Source organism: Hetaerina americana, unplaced genomic scaffold (genome assembly GCF_022747635.1).
Source record: "Hetaerina americana unplaced genomic scaffold, ioHetAmer1.1.p SCAF_10, whole genome shotgun sequence".
Classification (NCBI taxonomy): Eukaryota; Metazoa; Arthropoda; class Insecta; order Odonata; family Calopterygidae; genus Hetaerina; species Hetaerina americana.
This window is the reverse complement of record NW_027286070.1, coordinates 6,933,820-6,951,214: the sequence shown is the minus strand read 5'-3', so window position 1 is coordinate 6,951,214 and position 17,395 is coordinate 6,933,820. Positions and strand designations below refer to the sequence as shown.

At 37.6% G+C, this 17,395-nt stretch overlaps 1 protein-coding gene across 1 annotated transcript in view; it reads right to left on the bottom strand.

Moving 5' to 3' along the window:
* LOC139700213 (protein Aster-B-like) overlaps window positions 1–17,395 on the bottom strand; it is a 68,262-nt gene that overhangs the window by 46,712 nt on the left and 4,155 nt on the right. The window contains exons 3-7 of the mRNA XM_071598814.1: window positions 11,926–12,105; window positions 9,380–9,548; window positions 7,606–7,744; window positions 3,134–3,400; window positions 1,250–1,353 (exon numbers count right to left, since the gene is read on the bottom strand). Coding sequence (XP_071454915.1) covers window positions 1,250–1,353; window positions 3,134–3,400; window positions 7,606–7,744; window positions 9,380–9,548; window positions 11,926–12,105 — 859 coding nt within the window. The remainder of the gene's footprint in view (window positions 1–1,249; window positions 1,354–3,133; window positions 3,401–7,605; window positions 7,745–9,379; window positions 9,549–11,925; window positions 12,106–17,395) is intronic.

Here is a 17,395-nt window from a genome sequence, read left to right as displayed (position 1 = left end):
TGTCCCAGAAAAATCGGTAATAGACATATCTATTGTTTATTTTCTTGCTTTAATTAAAATCATTTTTGCTGAAACAGTAACAACATTCATTCTGTGATTTATTATCCACTAATGTGTTCCTCAAAGCTAAAATGCCTTTTGGCTGCCTTGTTTCCTTGTTCTTAAGTGTAAAGTTGAATGCCTGTTAACTCAAAGTTTATCGGGATAGATTAACATAAGTGAAACATCACTGTTAGCCCTATGCATGTAAACTTTGCAGCAATATCACACTTACAATTTATTTCGGAATATTTTCAGGGTGTACTTTCAATGGAATATTATAACTCTGTGGCTTACTACTGACTCAAAACAGTGATAATATCAAACATTATGATAAAAGCAACAATTCTGTATGCCTGATAATAGAAAAAATATTTAATAGTAAGTATTTTTCCAGCGAATACGGTTGGCCTGTTAGAAGATGCAGGTTGATTTTAGAGCTCATTTTTGAGTAAAAAAATTGCATCTTATGGGCCAGGAAATATGGTACTTTTTAAGTCACCCTCAAAACAATAGATTGGCATTCACGCATAAAAGATTTTTGTGACTATATTTAATATTTTTTGGTTTTTCTTAAATTTGAGTACCTTTTTCTTACATGTAAATATGGTAAAACACATATGAATGCAAACATTTTTATACAAATACAAAATTCTTAACAATAATTATTATCCCTTTTGGATATTATTAAAAAGAATACACATCCAGGGAAAACTGGATTTCTAGTAACATTAGGTTTGTTGAGCATAGTCCACTTAAAAAAAGTGCTCACAAAATGTTTTCAAAACTAAATATATCAATGATTTTGAATAAACTGTTTTTGGGTCAAATTATCATATCATGACTTATCATTTAATTGCACACATGCATATTTCAAATAAGCCATACTCAATAATATGCAAAATCCTGTGGCTATGAAAGGAGACTAAGAAGATTATCATGATATCATTTCTATCTAAGTGAGATTAGATCAATGATATTATATAAAATAAATAATATATTTTTTATTTATTAAACACCTTTTTTAAGCCAAGTAATGTAAATATAAGGTATTATTATTAAATGATTAAAAACACATTTAATAAGATCCATTGTTACCATACGAACTTTGACACTATGACGGGTTACCTAACTTCGAGAATTTTGGCACAAAAAATGCATAATAATATAAATGGAAGAATACAATACTTTGATGAAGTAATAAACTTACAGATGTTTCCCACCGGAAAATATTGGCATAGAAACTGAGGTAGTTTTGAGATACATAGATTCTTCCATGAACAAGTATGTCCTTCTGCAATGCTGATGAATAGTCTATAAAAAAAAGCAAACACTTGCATGAAAAACATGTGGGTTGATTGTCAGTAAATACCTAAACATTGCACAATACAGGAGTTATCTTAATTAACTTTTGTAATATTGGCAAGTATCATAGATATAAGACTATACATTATCTAAAATGATGTGAACATTCCAGGAAAAAAACCACTGTGGTACATAATTAAACAATGCAATCTGACAAAATCGTGGATATTTTCTTGTACCAGCATCAAAAACAATTACTATGTTATTTTGTGACCTCTGATTTAAAAAAACATGAATCTCATTTACCATATTCAAAGTGTATAATTTTTTAAAATGTGGATTTGATTCTCCATATTTTTCTTAAAAATGTATGAGGGTGCACTACAAGCATGGTCGAATTGCCACAGAGGGCGATTTAGGTTTCTACAATAATGGTTTCAAGGTCATGCAGAAAAAGAGCTTTCTTGCCATTTGCACCATTAGGGATGGCCAGGGAAGGATGAAGGGTGGAGAGAAACCCGGCATCAGCATTAGCCTGTTCTTAACGAAAGGCACCATGGGGTCTGTAGTATAACATCCCATTTGACGGATGGCATACTCACTCAAAGCGCCCTCCACAAAGCACCTCAAGTAGGGATTGGGACACCATTGAAAAATATCTGTCGTTGCTGGGATTTGATCGGGTCATCTATCCTCAAGAATAACTTGTCTTGAGAAGTTGAGGGGCGGGGGGAAAGGAAGGTGGAGGTAGGGAACATGTGAATGATGTCACATTTAACCATAGAAATTCAATTAGGATAGCTTGACTGAACACGTCAGTGGACAGTAGGCTGTAAAACAAGTGTCCACAAACAAAGCAACGTCTGTTATCAGAAATATTTCAGGACTCACTGATTTCCCATCAAGGGCTAGATCACAAGCACTCTATAGCTGGTTACTTTTTCAATGAAAACTAGGCTGTAAATAAAAACTGTAAAATGCTGCATTTTTACAATTAAATTTCAATCACAATCAAGAGGATTATAAAATAATAATGGAGATATAATCAGTAAAAATTGATTGCATTGTCACTATAGTGGTCAAGGACAGACACAGGGCAAAATGGGAAATCCGACAGGTGGTTAATTGCCAAACAACAAATGAAATCAATGTGTGGTTGCGTGAGAATCGGAAATCAAAAATTGGGGTCCTATTTCGACCAAAGTTGTACAAGGTCCTGGGAAAGGAGAGGGAGACAATCCTCTCATTCTGATGCAGCACTCCTTCCCACTGCCTACACTGCTTAAGAATGAACAGGTCGCTATATTCCAACATATTCCAGATGGTTAAGATACCCTGAACTTAACAGGTAGAGGCTGAAGGTTAAGATTTCTTGGAATATGAATAAAAACTCAGATAAATATATTACACACATTAACATTGACCATTTACTGACATTTTAATACTTCCTTCACATTTTTCTTACTCATTGAGAAAATTATGTATACTGGATGGAAATAAATGAGTCCTGTTAGACAATTGGGTTTTCCAACCCAGGATGATATTTGAAAGTTAACAATTGCTTAACTCAGAAATTTTTTGTTTATCACTTCATAGACATGTAGAAAGATAAAAAAAAAATTCAGCACAAAGTCCATGAATTCAGAAGAATGAGCGCAGCTTCCATACAATGCTCACTCACTGAACTGAACTGAGCAATGCAGAAGAAGGCTGGAAATAGGTTAACATCAGTAATGCTACCTTTGAGTTAAGACAGAAGTACTCTTATCCAAGATGAGCAAACACTCACCAACTATGAGCCTTTCCTCGGGTGGCAAGTCTTTGAAGATTCTTTTAAAGTCCTCACTCCTTGTCTTGTATGTGGGATAAAGGGCATTGTACCATGAGGACTTTTTGGCCTTGTCGAAGCTACCGCCACCTCCACCCTCGCCCCCACTGCTCCCCTTGCTGCCTCCTCCCTTCTCTTTATCACGATCCACCGAAGGCTCCTTTTTCTCCTTTGTCAAGTACCACACGTTCCCTCCTGTCCCCACTCCACTTCCACTGCTGCTGCCACCTTTTAGGGAAATACAAACAAAGCCATGACAGATGGTCCACAGTGGCACTCTCGTTGCCCAGGGTGCCAATCTCAACAAGCACTCTATAAACTTGAATTTTTTTTCAATTACTAACCCCCATGGCCAGATGATACATCCCCAAGACCAAAACACACTGCCATGATAGTCTTAACGAGGCCAGTGTCACTGGTATGCCCTTTTCTTAACCTTATCCTGGGCTATCTGCGAGAGAGCTTCCCAACTAAATAAGAACATCAACCTCCTCCCTCCCAAAACTTAGCGTCTCCCTGGGAGGGATCTATTTTCATTTCAAACTGAATCTTGGTTGCCATATTAGCTTTGAAAGCAGTTGAGATTTCGATGCTCTTTTCCTAGTGAAAATTCCTAAATTCAGCTGTGGAACCTGGAAGATGTTGTATTTTCGGCTGTGAATCAAGATGAGGTAAATATTTTAATTTTTCGAGGAGAATTGGGAGGAAAGTAAGTGGCGTAATAAGAGTCATATCTAACAAACTCATTGCCAATCCATCACTTTTAGCTTTAGCTTATGTTTTTCTTTCCGACAAACATAGCCTAAGTCATTTCCTAATCTTTGGGCTTTGATTTGGAAGTATATAATAATAATTAGTGGAAAAAAATGAAGAGTACAGGTACTTGTATATTGAAGATGGTATCGAAAAAATTAAGGATGTATGGAAGACGGTATATAAGCCACGCTGCATTAATTTGATGCCCGCACCATCTATCAACCAAGAATGTAACTGTGGCGTAGTTTCATTGTAAGCCAATGCCCTCTCTGAGCACGTTTCCCAAAGAAAACATGAGTTAAAGGTGTTAACACAGGAGTGGGCGATCCTTGGTCTCAACTTAATTACCACCTAATTCCCAGGCACTAACAAATTTCATCAGATTTAACTCTCATATATGAATTTTCTCCACAATACAAAATATTGATTCCACATCCCACCTCATTCCAACATGCCCCACCCTCTCTTTCAAACATCCCACAAATTTTCACCAATATATAAAATCCAAAACACCCACTCTGCTTCACCCTACTGCCTCCCCCCCAAAGGTGTAATTACTGCCATATTTTCGCTCAAGTTTATTTGTTTATTTTCCCAAGCAAATCTCATAGGTCACCTGTGCCCAAAAACTGTCATATGCATCGCCCTTCCTGGAACTCCTGCTCCTCTTTTTACTTTGGTAAATGCATCACTACCATTTCTTCATCCTTGCCAACAAACAGCGTTACTCCAAAAATCTATGGAATTCCTCAATCATAACATTCCTAAACAAACGGCCTCCCAAAATCAATCTTTTTGATAACTGCTCCCCAACCACAGCAATATAACAACTCCCAGAATCGAAGGGCAACATTTCAGCGAGAACCAGGGATAAAAATAACAGTTTCAGGCTTGACTTTGTGGAATTCCTTCATGATGAGGGTAGAGAAAGAAATTTGCTCTCTCAATGATGCACAGCATCGAAATCATGGTCGTGTGAAGTAATAAATCTTTATGTGGAAGTACAAAGTTTCTTTCTCTATCGTCATGAGAACCAGGGAGTTTGGTGGCAAAGGACCTTTGAATCACTTGAGCTAACTTAGTCACACTAGTAACCAATAGCCACCACTCCCTCCCCACCTCCCCTCTCCTTTAAACCCTTCCCAAGAACTGAATGATTGCCTCCTACCACCACTTTAAGAACAATTTTCTCCATTTGACGAAGATGGCATAACAATCAAAGTATTAAAATATTTAGTATTATTATTACTAATGGTATCCTACCCTATAAGGTAGGTTTTGGAAGGACACAGACTATCAAATGGTGAAATGATACATTTGTTTTCCTATCCTAACTGAACACAATCTGACCTCCAACACTACAATAAACCCAACATTAAGTCCATATTATTATTATTGGTAATCTACCATTCAGGGTAAGTTTTGGATTGACACACCACATAATGGTTCAACAATAAATTTCCTTGTCTCTCTTAACAAAGCACAATGTAGCATCCGACTATACAATTCGCCCCTCATCAATTCTGCATACTTCCTTCCTCCCTTCATTCTGCCCAACATCCTTATCCTATTCCTGCACGTTCCGTGTTTCTGCAGCGTTCTCCCCTCCATCATACATCTTCAACTTCCCACTGCCAATCAAGATGCTTTACATCCATTTTTCCTGCCTCCTTATGATTTCTCCCAGCATTCCTCTCTCCTCCCCACCTAGCCAAGCACTTCCTTGTTTGTTTTCCTTTCTGTCCACTTCACCTTCTCCAATTTCTCCAGAGCCACATTTCAAAAGCCTCCTATCTATGCCTATCATCCTGCTTCAATGACCGTGTTTCTGCACTGTACAAAACTATGCTTCTTATCAAAGTTTAGACCAGCCTTTTCTTAACACCCTAACTCAACATTCAAGTCAGCCATTCTCTCCTCCTTATGAAAGATTCTCAGCCTAATACAATTCTTCTTCTTATGCCCATACTACTTTGACCATTTTGGTCAAGAGCACTTCCGAAATAGGTACACTGTTCTACCTGCTCTAGTTTTTGCCCTCTTATTTTAATGTTTAGCTTAGCCTTTTTATTTCTAGAGAATCACATAACCTTTGTTTTATTAATAATGATTCACATCCCATATCTGTCGCACTGAATTTCCAATTCACTCAGTAATGCTTGCAACTCCATGGCTGACTGACAAACTAAAGCTTGTTCATCAGTAAACCTAATTGTTTGCTTGTCCTTTCCCTATAATTCAATTTCCAGTTTGTGATATTCCTTTTTTGGTATGATATTATTTTTCTTCTATAATTCTTTTCTCACACATAATTTTTTCTACAGCATCCGATACACCTTTCTTATCATTTCAGTTGATGCTATGGCATTCAATTTCCTAAATTGTCTTCCCTGTTTTATTCTTTTAAGTATGTCATTGCTCCTCTTTAATAAAGTATTATCTGAATCCCCATCAACTCCTGTGACAATGTGTGAATAAATAAGGCAGCTCTTAAATCTGTATCTAACCATAATATGGTCTGACAACGTCCTGAATCTCCCAGAAAATTCCATGTATTCCTATACCTTTTATGGTGTGTAAAACAAGTGTTGGTGGTGATTAAACTGTTTCCTGCAAAACTCCATTGCTTTCTCCCTGTGGCCATTTGACGTCCCTAAGCTATAATCATCTCAATAATATATTTAACATATTCAAACATCATCATCTCTTACTTTGCCAAGAGTCATGTTCCAATCTCCAATAACTGTCAAATGTTTCCCTCCATGAGCATTTGCATTATATCCTTTTACTGATGGTACAACCCTATCAACTTCTTCCCTCCTAAAATTGCATGCGGGCATGCAGACCTGAACAATGACCTAGTTCTTTGGTTCCTTTTAATTCTACTAATAATATTCCATCCGCCTCTTGCTCTGTTTACTATGCTACTTCCTATCTTTTTATTCACTATTATAGCCACCCCTTGCTGGCTCTTGTCCCCTCCACTGTATATTAATCTACAACCATCACCCCCGTAATCTCCCCTATTCTTCCATCTCACCTTGCATAGACAAAACATCTATATTTCATCTTTCCAGCTCTGGCTTTATATTCTGTAATTTCCTTGCCCTTAACATTATCCTTCCATTCCAAGTCCCTATTCTAAATAGTTCAGTCCTCTTCTGTGAAGCCTAAGCTACTGCTGTCGCTTTCAGTTTGCAAGGATTTTATGAGATGTCAACCACAGAAACCTTGCCTCTCTCACAGCCAGGCACATCACATGGCCAATAGCACAGCATTGTAGTTGGAATGACTCATTTTCATTACGTATCCAGCCTAATCGTCTTCTAAATAAATAATTTAGGTGGTTTCATTTTATTTCCATACATTTTCTGAAAATGTATTAAGTGTGCATGCACTTTTCTCATTTATTATCAATATTTTTGTATGAGTTAACCATATACGACACATATTCACGGGAACTTATTACACCTTTTTAATGATAAAGATGAATTTCAATTGTGATTTGTTGGGTTTAATATTAAATGTTCACATAAAGGTATAATAAGGTCAATACAGATCTAACTCCATTATCCAACCCACCTAATTAAGCCATTTTAGGTGTTACTGTTGATGATCATAATTCAAACATTTCCATTCATCTATTTGGAGTGGCAGGGGACAAATGAGTACCATACCTCCTACACCACTGCTTCCACCAACGCTGCTGTTGCCGCTCCCCCCCTCCTGGCTGACCCTTGAACCAGGAATCCATACTTCCGATGAGGTCAGTGGATTGCTTGACTCAGATGACCGACCACTTGGATGTTCTGATGCCTACCATGGACCCAATTCACAAGGTCATCAGAACTCAAGTCACTGTATTCTGTAAGCACTTCATTGAAAAACATACCCAAATTCAAACAAAGGAGAGATTTATGTCGTGACTCATCCATCCACCATACTAATTTACATAGAGCACAGTTCCCTGACATGACAAATCCAATCTTTTTTGTCTTGGCAGAGAGAAGAGATCTGCATGAGGTGAGACCTTGCCTTCTTGGGCCCTTGGCATCAGGATACTAAAGCCTGTTGACCTGTTATTGCAAGCCAGATTCTGTGGTGGCTAGTTTTAGTTAAAAAAGGAAATCAAATGGAGCAACTTACTGATCTAATAACAAGTGCCTACTTACAAATTGTGCTGCACCTGAAGAAAAGTTACCATAATAAAATGTGAGGCAAATGAATAAGATGAATGTAAAGTGAAATTGACAGGCAAAACATGTTACCTAAATGACTACCGCCTTATTTGTAATGGTAGTGAAAGGTAAAAACAATGAGACAGAAAGCAGTCCATCATAATCAAAGAAATTCTATGAATAATTCGATTATTATAATATTCAATACTTGAAGATACTTAAAACTTCTTTACAAACAAATTATAAATGCATGATGATTTGAGATTTCGGTGATGATTGGTAAAAGACATGTAATAGTAAACATATGAGTGTACGTGTAGTTTCTACCTCCTCCATTTAATGAATTCATCTGAATTCCACAGAAAATAATCACATCTAAAAAAATCCAATTACAGAGGCTACTGAAATTACAATTATGTATGTTCAAATCATAAATTTCTTCATTTCCAAATTCACATGCAAGAAAAGTCATTTTTTTTGTGCAGTGAAATCCCAAAAGGTTTCCTATGAGCATTTCACAATTTTATCAAGTAAGCTGATATGAGACCTGATAGTTGCCCTGTTATAAGAGATGAGACACTGAATTGCTTTAACTCTTTCACTATATCATGGACCAATACTTCTTACATTCTATGTATCTAATACTATATATTACCATGTCCCTTGGTCAATCTTTGAATGCAATAGCATGCTTAATAGATGAGCTTTTTCTCTTAAAATTCCATGGGGCTTGGCATGGATTTCTACCTTTTAAATACACTTAGGCATGAGAAAATCTATACAAAGGATTCAATAAATATGAAATAATTATGTCTTTCAGAAATTTAATATCAAAATATTTAAATGAGGCATAAATTTTTGTATTTGCTCTACTCCAGTGACCCTAGTTCCTCATGGATAATACACTATTAGCTTGTCACGGAGCAGAGAAAATGCCCATATTAAAGGTATGGCTTCAATACCTAACTTAAGGTTAGCATCCCGCTCATTACCAACCTGACAATTTATTTAGTGGTGGGCACTGAACCAGTTAATAATTTCAAAAACAAGTCAATAAATATCACTTTCGGTACAGCAATGAATGTCCATTAAATATTATCACCTGTTATTAAGCAGTTTTAAGACATTTTTCAAGTATCTAAATTTTTCACAAATTACATCAGGCTAAAATGATATCACTACCGCTCTCTTGATCAACGTTACAAGGTGCTTCAAGTTAACCAGTCAACACATCGCTGACTGGCCATCCTTGCTTTGCTAACACACCCCTCACCTGATTAGGACTCTCAAACCCTGGTGGCACAAATGAACTCGTACTTTCATTCCTTCCTAAGCTGCTGTCCCTCACTTGTGATTCCACACTCCCACTCCTCACAGTCTCCCTCCTGTGCTGCGAGCAGGGACTAGACTGTGGGCTGCCTGACAGGGATGGACTTGAAGACCTGGAAGAACATGAAAATTAATGTTTCTTGTTTTGGTGGCATCATGGCCGGACGGTACAGAGAAACGTCTTCTAATTTTTTGCATTAATAGGGCAAAAATTCACAAAGTAACATTGGCTAGGCCCAAATTTGATAATTATTCTGGAAATATTTTATATTGAAAACATTGATTTCTAAAATTTAAAAAAACTTTCACACGCGTTCCTCTCAAAACTAAGATTTTAATTCATTCGCTTCAATGAGAAGTGACAATTTAAATGTTACATTCTCTTTGCATCTATCATATAATTTACAAACATACATCATTTCCAAGAAACTGCAGGAGATGCCACAACAGTAACTTTTAACAGAGTCATCTGCTATTATACATTTTAATGCAACAAAATCAGAGTTTAAAAATCATTTGCCTTGACCTGGATTTGAACCCGAATCCTTCGATGTCCGGCTGAGTGCTTTAGCCAGCTAAGCTGTCGAGGTGTCCACGTTAGCTTAAATGGCTAAAGCACTCGGCCGGACATCGAGGTATCTGGGTTTGAATCCTGTTCAAGGTAAATGATTTTTACACACTGAAACTGTTGCATTGAAAAACATATATTATGATTTACACTGACATGTAAGCTGGCACTACATACATTGCAAACAGCTGCTGCAAAATTCAATATCCTAGGATTATTCATTTAAAAGTTAAGTTTAGAAGTGCATCAATTTTTGGTAAACAACTACACTAAATGTAATTATTTACTTATATTTAATTTTTATCTTGTTTAATCCAGAAGCTTGGAAGGATTTAAATAGCCAGATGCCAGCCAATTCTGGGGTCTTTAATTGAGTTGGTGTGGCTGTTGGCAGGAGGAAGGAAATACTAAATACTTCGCAGCAATTGCTGACATTTTCGCTGCGGTTAGTGCTGCGTGTCTGGAGACTGGGAGGGAGGAGGATGAGGAGGATGGTTGCAGGATGCTCTGCAGCAAGTTTTGCATTTAGCAAAAGTGCATGGAGTTGGAGGGGTTTCGGGAATTGGAGTGGATTTAGAAAGAGGTCTGGTAGATTAGAGAATATTAGAAAGATTTGCAAGGTATTTAAATATTACAGTTGGGTAGCTTAAAGAGTAGTTTGGTGGTGGTTTTGTGGTCAGATAGGATGGGAAAAAGATCTCTAAGAATAATATATAGAGACTACACCCCAGGGAAGTAGGTTGTGCAAATGGAGTGTCATTTTTCCTCTAACGGGAGAATTTAGGGGTGTAGGTGTATTTTAGATTTTTTTTGTATGGAAGACAGTCCGGATAATCACGTCAGATGAGAGAGGCATGGAGTCTAGAGAGGAATTTATTCAGGGCATTAGGGTTGTTGCAGATACCATGGCCTCAGATAGAAAGAGATGATAGGATAGACTGTTTAGTTTGGAGAGGATGACAGCCACTGAAATGACAATATAGTTGTATATTTGCTGGTTTGGCATGGACTGAGGTATGGTATTTGCTATTGAGGATGGGGATTTGGACATCTTAAAGTGAGATTTGAGTGGAGGAAATGGTGGAAGTGAAGGAAAGAGAGGATGTTGTGTTGAGGGAAGAGATAAAATAGGAGGGGAGTTCATGCCACGGTGCTAAATGAGAAAAACATTGTCAATGTATCAAAGCAAAAGTAAGGGTTTCAGGGTGTAGTGGGAGAGAAAATTTTGTTCAAGAAGGTCAAGGTAGAGATTGGCATATGAAGAACTGAACTTTCTTCCCAAGGTACAATATTTGATTTGAATGTAGTGGCTATTGTTGAAAGTGAAAGAATTACACGTGAGAATGAATTTAATAAGTTCTAGAAGGAAATCTGCGTAATGGACTGATGGAGTGGAGCTTTTGGAAAGAAAATGCTGTTGGGAGGGGAGACTTTCTTCTGGGGGGATAGATGTATATAGGAAGATCACATGAATAGGGGCCATAGTTAAGTCTATGGTGTCCGTGTTGATGGATAGAAGCTAGGGGGTGCCGAGCAGCATCACAAAGGACCAAACCTAAGCCATTTGGTCGGTAGCTTAAAGGTCTTTTCACAGGACTACTGCACTCTGGAATTTAGAAATTATTTCCAAAGTAATAATTGAATATGAATCTCAACAACACTGAAAATTTTATCCAGCAAATTTTTCCCCAAGAAATGGAAGTGCAGCCACCAATATTAAACATTTGAACCCAATTGATTGATGTTGATAATGAATATTATCAATTAAAAATAATCTCAAAAGGACAAAAATCTGGATACCCTTTAAACCTCAAAAATGAAAAAATAATCTTCATTAAAGAAGTGATTGTTTTCCACGATGAATACCCTGGGATTAAGCCATTGCTGTGGCTTAGTCCTGTAAAACACTGAATTGCACTCACCGAGGGTCCAGCGTGTGCATCACAGGGCTGGCATTTGGGTGGGACTGTAGATTGGCAGGTGGATGGGAGCAGGTTGGACCACTGGATGGAATGGTCATGGCAGAGAAGGCAAGTGAAGGGCTGATGCTGCTGCCAATCACCTCATGACTTGATATGAGGAGGTTTTCCACAGACTTTCTCCTGGAAGCAGAATGTAAGAAAATTACGCACACATACAAACTGCACAGTAAGAAATAATAATAAATGAAAGAAAATAGGTTTTAATGGCTGGGCACATTGACTCTGCTACAGGTCAAGAGAATATACAAAATTCTCAGCAACATGCAAACCACCTAACAAGGCAAGCTCCAAAGTAGATATCACCCACCTTATGCACCAGCACAAGAGGCCTTCAAAATCCCACTAAACAAATTACTTAAGTCATGCCTGTCATGGTGCACTAACTAGGTGGCCACTGATTGAGATGGCCTAAAAGTCTGTGCCAGTGAATCATTCTCAAAATGACATAATTTACACGTTTAGTTATGTATAAGGCCCATGACTATATCCAAAGGCCTCGGTCCATGTCATTAATAATGGGTGCAAGTTGTTTTCAGAGTGTACAAAGAGAGAGTGTTATTGGGGTACATCAGAAAAAGGAGCAAGTGGATGCAGGAAATATTGAATGTTCTGGCATAACATGGAGGAAATCCTTCATGATGAAAGAAGGCACTTGGCTTTTCCATATGAAAAAGTTATATTTACAACATAGGTTTCACCACAACATAAAATTGCACATTTTCTGATACTTGGGTGTGGAGTGCTTTCTTAAAACTATTGTTTGGTTGCTGGAGATGAACTTTTTCCACTTCTTCATGCATTCGTTTCTATCCAGGATGACTACTGTGTTTCTTTGGTCTGCCTTGGAACTAATAAGGCCATCTTTAGAAAATGTGTTTTTGATGGACATCAAGACTTTGAAATCTTCCCTTTTCTTAAGTTTTTTATTCGATGAATATAAGTAGGAGAAAACAGACAATCTCTAAGGTTTTCCATTGTGTTGGGTGCATCCTTCCGAAGAGCCTGAAGATGTTACACTCTAACAAAACCTAGGCCATAAATAAAACTTTTTATGTGGAAAAGCCAAGTGTCTTTCTTCTTTAATCAGGTAGTATGTTGAAGGCTGTGATAGAATGGAGATCCTTGGGAAAGTGGGGTAGTAGAAGGAAGAGAGTGGACTTTTTTCAAACAGCATGAGGGATGGCAGAAGTTAGGAAGAAATGAGAAGTAAATATGAATTCTGGCAATACTTTGAGATGGATAGTCACCAAGGACCATTCAAAACCTGCCTTTAAAAAAGGCAGAATTTCTGAGTTGTTTTTGAGTACTATAAAAAAATGGGCACCCCTTTTTATTTGCCCATCCATTTAATAGACATAACATCTACTATAGGATATGGACTTCAATTTAGAAGCAAATTATAAGAATGACCAACCATAAAAATTTATAAGGGGTGGTACAATAAAAATGTTAACAGTATAAAGATTAAGACATCTTGGTACAACTTCCTTAACACCAAATGGAAAAATGCATGTTTCCCACCAGGATATGATTAGATAGATAACAACAAATCAGTAACTGGTGCCTCCAGTTTTATTATCAGGTGTATGTGGACAAAGCTTCCATTAAGAACCATGAACCTTGTCGCAATCTAAAAGGGAGGGAATTTGCATGGGAATGTAAAGGATGAAGCATGAGGAGCCGAAGGTGACAGAAGACATCAATCACCACAAGGGTCAGCAAGGAAATGGAGCGATTGGTGCTCCATCAGATGTGGAATGAGGGTGGAAAATATATGATCCTTGGATTAGTAACCAAGGAGGAATAAGCTTGTGAAGGAGAGCGTGTCCATGGGTATTAGGCGGCGGGATAGACTCTTGACACCCAGGGAATCTTTTGAAGAGACCATGTATGTTGGGGTGCATCCCATACGCAGACAAATATAGTTTATCATATGTGAGAGAGAAAAAACTGATGGAATTTAATAAGCATGAAAATTAGTTATAAAGCAAGGGCAGAAAAATGTGAAAACTTCACAGCAAACAATCTGATGACACATGCACTGAAGATTATGGCAAGAATAACCTACCCAAAATTGGAGCGGAAAGCGGAAGACCAAAGACAATAAGGACCAATTTGGATTTAGAGACAGGAACAAAGTAGCTATTCATGCTCTCAGACTCATTGTTGAGAAGACAATACACATTGATCAACCGACATATATCGCAATGCAGAATCTAGAAAATGTGAAATAATTGGAGAGCAGGCAACAGTGATGACACGTGATAAAAGCTGGGAATATTCTAAAATAAAGAAATAGGTAAGGATTGCTCATTTTTGTCCTCGATATTTCATATATACATTAAGAAGAATATGAAATGGATGAAAATATAAGAAGTGCTGTATGAATGTACGGAGAAAGTATATGACTCACAATATGTAGATGACAGCTCTACTGACAGAGAAGAAAGAGGACCTGACAAGGAAACTAGCCACTATGAAGAAGGCAATGAAAATATCTAACTTAAATATAGACATGAGGTAATGCTCCGAAATCACTGTCAGAAAGAAAATCTCCAAATAAATCTAGGGAAGATCAATGGAACATGTAGAAGAATTTTACTATTTAGGCAACAGGGTCACTAGCCATGGAAGAAGTGAGAGGGACACAATAAGAAATATTACTATCATAGGTAATCTGTCGGTTGAGGTAGGTTTTGGATAGACCCAGCAATCAAATATTTCTCATCTCTCCGAACAAAAGCCAACCCAATATCCTATCTACAAAAAGTCCCTCTTCCTCTCTGCATACTTCCTTACTCCTTTCATTCCACTCAATTTCCCAATCCCCTATTCCTTCTCCTTCCTCGTTTCCCCAACATTCTTCCCTCCATCACAGTCTTCAACATCCCAATGACAATATACTTCGCATCTATTTTTCCTGCCTCTTTATGATTTCACCCAGCATTCCCCTCCCCCACTCTACCCTTCATCATTTGCTTTCCTTTCTGTCCACTTAACCTTCTCTGTTCTTCTTCACACCCACATTATTAAGCCTACAAGCTACACATATCATCCTGCCTCAATGACCATGTTTTCCCACGATACATAATTATGCTCCATTTAAAAGTTTTTATGAGTCTTTTCTTAAGATCCTTACTCAACGTCAATGCCATAAATTCTCTCATCCTTGCAAAAGCTTCTTTGTCTAGTGCAATTCTTTTCCTTACGTGCCTACTACTTTCACCATTTCGGTCCAAAACACTTCCGAGATACGTAAACTATTCCACCTGCTCCAGTTTTTGCCCTCATATTTAAACGATAAGCTTAGCCTTTTTCTTTCTAGAAAATTGCATAACCTTTGTTTTATTTATATTGGTTCTCATCCCATATCTGTCGCACTGAATTTCCCATTCACTCAGTAATGCTTGCAACCCCTTGGCTGACTGACAAATTAAAGCTTGGTCATCAGTAAACCTAACTGATTTTACAAATTGCCTTCCGACTTTCATTCCTACCTCCACTTCTTCCCATGCCTCTTTAATCATTTCCTCCACATACACACTGAACAGCAGCAGGGATAATGGGCAACCCTACCTTTCATCTTTTCCTAACACTACCCATCTGGAATCTCTGTTGTGCCCCACTTGTACCTGAGCAGTCTGAGACATGTACAGGTAGCAACAAAGTAGGCAAATACGGCCTGATTGTATTTTATGTTCCTTTCTATTTGCGATCTCATTACTGCAATGGCATTATGCATGCCTCTCACCTACCCAAACCCAAATTTATCATCTCCTGAATATCACTTTAGCTGCATGCTAACCCAAACTTATTGAACTGCAGTCCTCACATGAAGTAGCCTTTACCTCTGTCATACAGTTCTATATTCTCTTTCAATTTCTCTTAGACCTTTCCACGTTCAACTAGTATTTTCCCTAATATAAATTACCGATTCAGGTGTGATGAGGTGGAACTGTTCCATAATAACAGAGATGATAACTTTTGCAATTTACTACTTAATAATAATATTAAAGGGAAAATTGCAAGAGTTTTTGCCTCTGTTATTAGTATTTTACCCAAATTATCTCTAATTTTTTAGACAGATATACCATTTGGAAATTCTGATTGGAAGGGTTAAAAAAAGAGCATTACTGGAAAATGTGTATTAACATTTTTCCCTACCCTCATCATTGTCATAACATTAAAAGTTCCCATTCTAACTAATTCGGTCCTTTTCTGTGCTGGTGCTTATCAGTTTTGCTTTGCACATGAGCATAAGGAAATAATTATTTGAGAGGTATAAATGGGGTCTACTCTTCTCTAGATGAGAGACTTGGACAACAGGAGAAGCTGATAAAAGTAAAATGAGGCAATGGAAATGTGGTGCCATGAAATGATGAAAATAAAAGGATGGACAGGTTAATACTCAAAGAAGAGCTTTGAAATGTGGGAGAGAAGCCTAAAGTGGGCACTTACAAGAGGATGAGGGAAACTGATTGGACACTTATCCCGAGGCCCAATAGTTTACTGAATGTCTTAATTAAAGGTAATGTAATTAGACATAATTTTCAAGTGTGCTATTAGCAAATAGCACAACAGTTTCACAATTCAGAAATCAATGATTCTTTTGGTCACCCCACAAGTACCAACAACCCTTTCAATACATTTTGTCCACTATGGCCAAAGAAACCGGCATAACTAATACAGATTTAAACCCTGCTCATGGCAGTCATAAGGAAAAATAAAAAATTTAATAATTGGTAATTTACATTTTAAAATTAGCAAATTCCAAGAAACTGCGGGAGATGCCACAACAGTAACTTTAACCGAGTCATCCGCTGAATGCCTGAGACATTGTATGTACTACCTTGATCAAAAAGTTCCCGGAATAACCACCGTGTGGCGCTCCCATCGTTCCGATTTGAGTTCTGTTTTTTTTGTTAAATTGGTACATCTGTTGTTGATATTCCCTTTAAATCTTAGTGTCATAACTTGACATTTGCAAAAGTTACGTAGCCAAGAGTACATCTATCTCTGTGTGTGTTGGCGATTTTTTACAATTTCAGAAATGGATTTAAATTTGCAACAACGAACTTGTATTAAATTTTGCGTAAAAAACGGATTTAGTGGCGCACGGACGTTGGAAATGTTGGAAAAGTGTTTCGGCAACGATTCTCTAAAAAAAAACGGTCGTTTACCAGTGGCACGAGCGGTTCAGAAGTGGTCGTGAGTCAATCGAAGATGATGAACGCAGTGGCAGACCATCGACATCGAAAGTCGGTGAAAAAATTGATAAAGTAAAAGAAATGTTGGTCAATAACCGCAAATTAACCATCAGAGAAATAGCGGAGGACTTGAACATTGCCTATGGATCCGCCCAAGACATTGTGGTTAATGATTTGGGTTTCCGTCGTGTAGCAGCAAAGTT